At 43.7% G+C, this 8,281-nt stretch overlaps 1 protein-coding gene across 2 annotated transcripts; it reads left to right on the forward strand.

Moving 5' to 3' along the window:
• The first annotated feature begins 2,268 nt into the window (after positions 1 to 2,268).
• Positions 2,269 to 8,061, forward strand: GINS3 (GINS complex subunit 3). 2 transcript variants are annotated; one of them, XM_061138625.1, is made up of 3 exons: positions 2,269 to 2,454; positions 5,806 to 6,039; positions 6,419 to 8,060. In XM_061138625.1, exons 1-3 carry the CDS (start codon positions 2,269 to 2,271, stop codon positions 6,647 to 6,649), a joined length of 651 nt encoding a protein of 216 aa, XP_060994608.1. In that variant the 3' UTR covers positions 6,650 to 8,060. The 2 variants fall into 2 exon arrangements, with proteins under 2 accessions (XP_060994608.1, XP_060994609.1); XM_061138626.1 differs by lacking the exon at positions 5,806 to 6,039 and having other exon boundaries at positions 6,419 to 8,061.
• The last annotated feature ends 220 nt before the right edge of the window (positions 8,062 to 8,281 follow it).

Consider the following 8,281-nt stretch of genomic DNA (forward strand, 5'->3'; position numbering starts at 1 on the left):
AAAAAAAAAAGTAAAGAAAAAGGCTCTTAGGTAACTATCACAAAATACTGAACAGATAACTAGAAGTCCAAGGCTGGTTTTTCCACTGGGCTGTAGACCTGCCTGTTCAGCTTCTGGACTCCACAAGTGCGAACTCGAACTCATATTTTGCCTCAAACTGCCTGTGCTCTGTAGAGCTATCAGCGTCACCTCCATCCACCTAGCTGACCAAGTTAGAAACCCGGATTCTCTCTGATCATCTCTGTGCTTTCCTTCCTGTATCCAACTACTTTCCAGGTACTTCCCACTGTGTGTGCATGCTCAGCTGTGTCTGACTCTTCTGCAGCCCCACGGACTGTAGCCCGCCCTGGGATAGAACCCATGTCTCCTGCATTGGCAGGCAGATTCTTTATCAATGTGATACCCAACACAGCTTCCCTGCATCTGACCTTTCTCTTCCTCACTGCCAGGATATGCTTTTTAAAGCCCAAGTATATGTCTTTACTTGCTCAAAAGCCTTACTTTTTCTCCTGTTTTCAACGGAATAGCCTAAATCTCTTAGAATAGCACCCAAGCTTTCCATTATTCAGTCCACTCTCCCACTGCCTCTTGTTTGGATGATGCCCAGGGTTTAACTTCCACTGGTCACTGAATGATTGCACAAAGTGGTCAATGCCACTGAAAGAAGTTTTCTTACTCACAGTTCCCAGGAGAAAGGGGCACACATCAAGCCATGCGGGGCCACACGGGGAAGCACTGGGTTCAGTCAGGAGGCTGAAGGAGGGAGGGGAGAAGATGGCCCAGAGTTTAGGGTGGCTTCTGTGGGAAGAAATAGATGAGGTAGAGTAGATAAGTTTGAGCAAACTTGGGATTGGATAGTTGGAATCAGGTTGGTCTCTAATTCTCCACTACTTGGCCCTGGGGTGATTTAGGGAAGGGGAAATATTGGCTTGGTATGTGGGAGTTAGCTAAAGGAAGTGGTTAGGATATGGGCTTTGGATCAGTTGCTTTGTCCATGGAAGGCAAGTTGTTTGTTACTCCTGGAATTAGCTCATCCTCAGATGAACAGTTCCTCCCAGGGCTGCAAGGCCCTAAAATGTCAAAGCATTATAAAATGTAAAATAAAAAACATGATTAATACACATTCCTTTCCCATGAACCCTCTGTTCACAGCTCTAGTCACCCCAGAAAATGTCCTTATGAATAAGTTCTGTAGTGCCTCTCTCAACACTCCGCCACCACCCAGAGCCCTGACTGAGTAACGCCCCCAAGTCTGGTACCATGGAACATGACCCTTCCCTGTCCCTCTCCCCCTGGACAGTAATGGCCCTGGACACAGGCAACCACTCCACAGAGGGGCTGGTCACCTGTGACCAGTGTGACCTGCCTGAAAGAGATGAATTGGGCCGATCAGATTTCCTCTTTTAAGGATTTAAAATGAGAGCCATAAAAAGAGATAGCAAATTGATGTTAAGATGAACTGGGAGGTTCTGAAGTAGCCTCAGGACCTTTGCAAACTATGTGTGCTGTGTGTGTAAACCTTTCCTCCCACTGTAATCTATGAAAGTGAAGTCAATCAGTCGTGTCCGACTCTTTGGGACCCGTGGACCGGTAGCCTACCAGGCTCCTCCGTCCATGGGATTCTCCACGCAAGAATACTGGAGTGGGTTGCCATTTCCTTCTCCAGGGGATCTTCCCAAATACCACAAATAGTCCATAATAATTATCTGGGGCTAGTGCTAGAGTTTTGCTCTGTTTTGAATGTTTCTTTCAAGTACCAGCATTAACAGAGATCCACAGAGACTGACAAAATGTAAACTCAGACTGGATCAGGTCAGAGAGGGAGGGTGCAATGAAGCCCCCAAGTGTGTTGCAAAGTGTTTTAAATTTCATATAAACATTGAAAGGACCACGATCTAGTGCAAAGGCACTTTCCAGCTTCAAAGCAATCTCCAGTTTTATTTAAAGTTCTCATACCCGACTACACTGCTGGAAAAAAAACACTCTGGGCAGAGGCCAAGCATTGCTCCCCCTCCTCTAGGTAGCGCAGAACCAAATCCGCAGACTTTGTCGATTGCTTCTGTCTGGGCAGACCAGCCTGGATCGACTGCTCCCGTCTGGCCCGTCTGCGGGCGCGGGAAAAGAGTTTGAATCCAGCCTGACTGCCGCAGCGACCTCCTCAACCTTCACAATCCTGATCAGCCTCAGACGCCTCCTCCCTTTACATCCTTGACTCCTGGAGGTCTCTCGAATCACGAGAGTGGAAACGGAGACGCTCAAGCCGCCGCCATGTCCGAGGCTTATTTCCGGGTGGAGTCGGGTGCGTTGGGTTCTGAGGAGAATTTTCTTTCCTTGGACGACATTCTGATGTCCCACGAGAAGCTCCCGGTGCGCACGGAGATCCCCATGCCGCGCCTCGGCGCTTTCTTCCTAGACCGGAGCGGAGGGGCCGAGACTGACAACGCGATCCCTGAGGTAAGCTATCCCGTCTGGAAAAACTACAACTCCGAGTAGGACTTGCGGGCTTCGGGGCGCCGCGTCGCCGGGCGCGATGCCCTCTGGGATTTGCAGTTTTACAGGGAGGCCGAGCCGCGCGCTGAATCCTGTTCGCTGCGCGCCCCACTCCCACCCCCCAGCCTTGGCGACCCCTGCGGAAACTAAATTTATACTGGGTCGTCAGGCTCCCTCCAACACGGATTTCGTTTTTGAAACTATCCAAATTGAGCAGTGTGTTTTCAACCGGTGTGTGTTGATGCTTAAGGATTGGCGCCTACGGACTACTTGACCAGGGTTCTGATCATTTTTTGCCTTAAAGCACAACAACAGTGTTGGCTTCTGTAGGAGCAAATGATGTCTGGGAGCTGCAAATTGCTATATTCGTTCCTGAAATGATGATGGCATGAGCAACCATTTCCTGAAAGCTTTTAGTGCGGGCATCTATTACCCCTTTAGTCCTTTAACAACCCTATAGTCAGATGTTACACATAAAGAAACTGAAGCCTAGATATGTTGGGTAACTTGGCCAGGGTGCCAGGGTCTTCTTGTAAGTGGGGAGCTGGGATTCGAACTTAGTACTGCATGACTTCAAATTCGAGTTTGTCCCAGGAACATGACTTGTAATGGTTCTTATTTTAAAATACTTATTTATTTATTTGTCTGCGTGGGCGTCTTAGTTGCCACATGCGAACCCTTAGTTTTGGCATGTGGGATCTGGTTCCCTGACCAGGGATGGAACCTGCCCCAGCCTGCATTGGGGGCTTGGAGTCTTAGCCACTAGACCATCAGGGAAGTCCCATAATGGTTATTATTATTTTTTTAATTTCTATTTAACCTAAGTTTTGTTTAGAAGGGCGTTTTTGTTTGGTCTGTTTTGAGTTATTTTTATCAAAGTGAGACATATGCAAAGTTTAAAAAGCCAAATAATACCCAAAGATTTATAGGAAAAAATAGGAGGCCCTGCCTTGCTCTCCCTGTGTCCTTTCCATTTCCACAGGATATGTCTCCTGTTTTCATAGTCTCTTCAAAATTCACCTCCTTATTTCTAATTAATGTTCTTAAATTTATCTTGAGTTTTTAAACATTTAGACATTATTTTTTGACTTTCCATTAGAGTAGTTAATTTGTTGGGTCTCTTACACACAGATAAACAGAGGTGTACCATCCATATTTTATTAATATTTCCTTCGTTTTTACTTAATGTCCTTTTTCTGTTCCAGGTTCCCATCCAGGACACCAAATTGCATTTAGTAATTGTGTGTCCTTAGGCTCCTCTTGGCTTTGACAGTTTATCAGACTTTTCTTGTTTTTAATGACCCTGAATTTTGTGGAGTGCTGGCCAGGTATTTTGTTGAGAATATTCCTCATTTGGGATTTGTCTGTTGGTTTTCTCATGATTAGACTGTGTTTTGAGGAGGAAGATCAATAGAGGTAAAGTGCCATTTTTACCACATCTTAACAAGTGTATATGCCATCAGCATGACTTGTGTTGATAGGAACCTTGATCACTTGAGCTATGTGGGATTTGTCAGGATTCTTCATTGTAAAGTTACTATGTTTTTCCACCTTTCCAGACTGTTCTCTCTGGAAGGAAGTCATTATGTACAGCCATACTGAAGGAGAGGGGAGTTATGGTCCCCTTCTTTGAGGGCACAATGTCTACATATACTATTTAGGATTCTTCTGCGTGGGAGATTTGTGTAGGAAGGTGTTTACTGACATATTTCATTTCATTCATAGACACAAGGCTATCAGATTTTCTATTCTAGTTTTACTCTTGGTACATGTTTTTTTTGTCCTAGGAATTTGACTATTTCACCTAAATTTTCAAATATAGTGGTATAATGTTGTTCAAAATATCCTTTTACTATCTTTTAAACATCTGTACAATTATAGCTGTGTCCCACTTTTTATTCTTGATGTTGAGAAATTATGATCTCTTTCTTAAGTAGTCTTACTAGGAGTTTATCACTTGTAGCAGTCTTTAAAAAGAACTGAATAATAACTCTGTTAGCTTTCTCATTTGTACCTTCATTTTTAGGTCATTTAGTTCTTATCTTAATTAGTTCTTTTCTTCTACTTTCTTTGGACTTAATTTTCTTTGTTCTCTTGCATCCATTCACATTTTGAGATGGGTACCTAGGTCATTGATTTTTCAACTTTCTTTTTTACATTTTTAGCTGTGCTTTTCCTGTAGCTTTAACTACATTTCACAAGTTTTTATTTGATTTCCTAATTTTCACTGTGAATTCTTCTTTGACTCGTGAATTATTGAGAAGACTGGTGCTTAGGTCCAACCATCTGGGGACTTCGCTACGTACAGTTTGGATTTTGATTTCTGGCTTAGTTCCACAGTGGCCAAACAACATAGTCTGAATGATTTCAGTTTTTTGAAAGTTAGCATTTGCTTTAAACCTCAGCATAAGATAACCATTCGGTTTGTGCTTGAAAGGGCTTCCCTGTGGCTCAGCGGTAAAAAATCCATGTGTCACAGCAGGAGACTCAGGTTCAATTCCTGGGCCAGGAAGATCCCCAGGAGAAGGAAATGGCAATCCACTCCAGTATTCTTGCCTGGGAAATCCCATGGACAGAGGAGCCTGGCAGGCTACAGTTCATGGGGTCACAAAAGAGTCGAACATGACTTAGCAACTAAACAACAGCGATGTGCTTGAAAAGTTCGATATTGTGAAGTCATGGTCTGCAGTACATAATCTATATGTAAATTAGGTGAAGTTTTTATTTGTTTTGTTGAGATTGTCTGTATTGTTATTGATTTTTTTGTTTGCTCCTTCTCCTTTATTGAAAGGAGATATGTTAAAGTCTCCCATGATGATTATAGATTTGCCATTTTTCCTTTTCTGTTAATTTAGACAGATATTTCTGTTTTTCTAATAGATTTAATGACCATTTTATTATCAGATTTCCCTCTTTATCTCTAGTAATGCTTCTTTCTTTCTTTTTTTTTTTTTTTTGCTTCTTTCTTTTGGTTACTGTTTGCATAACATTTTTTCCATCCTTCTATTTTCTGTTATCTGCAGTTGGATAGTTTTTATATACATTAGTTAGGAAAACTTTCCCTTTGTGTCACGTTTTTGTTCTTCACTCTGTTTTTGGTATAGAAATCCGTTTTCTGACTCCATTCCATCATGACATAAAACTTCAGCCCACACAGTTCATTTCTTAAGTCAGAACTACATCTTCTGTGTTTGGCAGTCATTCCCCTAGAGAGAACAGGCAGTACTGATATTCATTCATTCCCTCAGGTCACGTGCATAGTAACACATTTACTATGTTACTTGTCTTTAAAACCTACAATCCTGTGTGCTACAGGGCACAAAGCTTGAACTCCCTTTGTGGCTGGCAAAGGGACTTTTTGACAACAAGCGGCGGATCCTTTCAGTGGAACTTCCCAAGATCTACCAGGAGGGTTGGAGGACTGTGTTCAGTGCAGATGCCAACGTGGTGGACCTCCACAAAATGGGACCACATTTCTATGGTTTCGGCTCCCAGCTCCTGCATTTTGACAGTCCAGAGAATGCCGACATCTCCCATTCTCTCCTGCAGGCAAGTAATTGACATGAAAACTTACGGCATTGCACAGGACTCAGGAGACAGCCATGCTGGCCACCAGATGTTACTTTTCCCCAGGGGAGTGTATGATTTATGTGATCAGTATGGTGTTATTCTAGGTCAGCCTACAGTTAGGCCGTGTTTGCCTATTGTGTATACATGTAACTATGACTTGTGTGCTGCTCTTCATATTTGCTTGCTAAGAGTTGGAACCAACAGGAAATCCTGGAAATAAGAAAGGGGTAGTGGTTGATCACAGGTGATAGGCAGAGGAGGCTCAGACCTCCTTCTGACTAAACCAGATTCTTGCCTTTAAATGTTCAGGGATTTAAAAAAAAATGTATCTGATTTCTCTCTGGCACTTCTTCCTCAGACGTTTGTTGGACGTTTCCGCCGCATCATGGATTCCTCCCAGAACGCTTACAATGAAGACACGTCGGCACTCGTGGCCCGGCTAGACGAGATGGAGAGAGGCTTGTTTCAAACAGGGCAGAAAGGACTGAATGACTTTCAGTGTTGGGAGAAGGGGCAAGCGTCTCAGCTCACAGCTTCCAACCTGGTTCAGAACTACGCGAAGAGAAAATTCACTGACATGGAAGACTGAAGGCCAGAAGAACACAGAATTTCTCCCTGTAGACTTATCCCTCCGTGCGTCCTTGATAGGAGCCAAGTTGACCTTGTAAAGGGCCAGAATCACGTCCCATCTTGTGGCTTATTCCCTGTAGCAGCGTTAGGAGTGGTATGATCTGGTGGGGAAACGACATGCTGGGGGTTGTCCCTGGCCCTCTGAGTCTTCCAGGACTGTCCTACCTGCTGACCCACAGTCTAGGCCTCCTTAACCCAGGAACCCACAGCCAAGGTCCTTCATAAAGAAGGATCATTAACACATACATCGCAATAGAGTTAGAACTGGGATTCCTTGTGTCTGGGAGTTTGGACAGCCTTCGATGTCCAGTTTCACCAGCTCCAAAGGATGGGTACAATTGGACCTTCCCAGCCTGCTCATAAGACGTCCTCTTGAGCTGAACTGCCTCATCTTCCTTGTGGTTGTACAAAGGACAGTACCCCCGGAGATGCTGACCCTCCTTGTAAGTATCTCCTGCCACCTGCCTATGGGGAATTACCCAGTTTCCAAAAACAGTTGCCAGGAATAAGAAAGGAAAAGGGGAAAGGCCGATGGGTGGCCTGGCTTTTACTAAAGAGAAGATGTTGCTTTCCTTTTCTGTGATGAGGGCTTCATACACTGGACTTCACAGAACTCTACAGTCAGCCTAGATGGGAAGTGGTTAAACTGAGCTTGTTTTTGCCTCTGAGATCCTCAGTTACTTCTTGCCTTCCCTAGGAAAGCTGTCAGAAAGTCATTTGGAATTGCAAAGTAGTTATTAAAGGGTGTTAACCAGCCCTTCTTACATTGAGATCAGGACTCCAGTGTTGCTGATTAAGAGCTCTGTTTGAGGAGCTTAGCATGGCAGACGTGAGTGGGCTAGAGACCTCGGTCATAGTTTTTTCCTCTTCAAGAAATTTTGCAATATGATTTTATAGTGGATTCCTGACCAGTTACCAAGAGTCTGTGTAAGCAACCACAAAACTCTTTCCCTGGAGAGCAAGGAAGAAACCCCAGCAGGGTAGGAAACGGCATCCCTGGGACCCACTGGACCTTTTGAAGGACAGTAATCACCATGCCATGGCTCCCTTCCCAGCTTCCCACAGCTGGTGAAAATCACCTTTGTCAGTGGAAATCACAGTGGAATTTGGGTCTCCAGATTGGGCAGATGTCTTGATGCAAACTTAGAATGTCAGAAATGTTTTTTAAATGCCTGTTTTAAGATGGAACTGATGTTTTTAAAGTTTTATTTTGGTGCTAAATAAATGATCCACTTTGCACATGAATATGGTCTGTACAAGTGCTATTTCTGGAACTCGAGTACTACAGATGATCAGACAAAGCTCTCAGAGAATTTTATCTTTGATTATACTTGACAGTAATGCCCAAATAAATCCATGTTTTAGCAACTGCTCTTTTGTTTGCACAATACTTATAAATATGGGAGACATTCCCTATAGGGATGGGCTGTGTTCTAGAGAAGAGGGACTTCCGTTGATGTCACAGCATTCACATGTAGCCCGGACCCCAAGAAATAATTCAGAGTCAGTGAGAAAAGCATACTATTTACTATTTAATTTTTGAATTCACAGACAGCTTTGTTTATAAAGCCAATCCTAAGGCTGCTACCAT

Source organism: Dama dama, chromosome 4, assembly GCF_033118175.1.
Source record: "Dama dama isolate Ldn47 chromosome 4, ASM3311817v1, whole genome shotgun sequence".
In the NCBI taxonomy this organism is placed as follows: domain Eukaryota; kingdom Metazoa; phylum Chordata; class Mammalia; order Artiodactyla; family Cervidae; genus Dama; species Dama dama.

What these genes read in the sequence shown, in the direction of transcription:
- GINS3 (XM_061138625.1), top strand. Translation starts at nt 2,269, where the DNA reads ATGTCCGAGGCTTATTTCCGGGTGGAGTCGGGTGCGTTGGGTTCTGAG. An exon ending in CTGACAACGCGATCCCTGAG is followed by an intron (nt 2,455 to 5,805) that starts GTAAGCTATCCC and finishes TGTGTGCTACAG; the next exon opens with GGCACAAAGCTTGAACTCCC. An exon ending in TCTCCCATTCTCTCCTGCAG is followed by an intron (nt 6,040 to 6,418) that starts GCAAGTAATTGA and finishes CTTCTTCCTCAG; the next exon opens with ACGTTTGTTGGACGTTTCCG.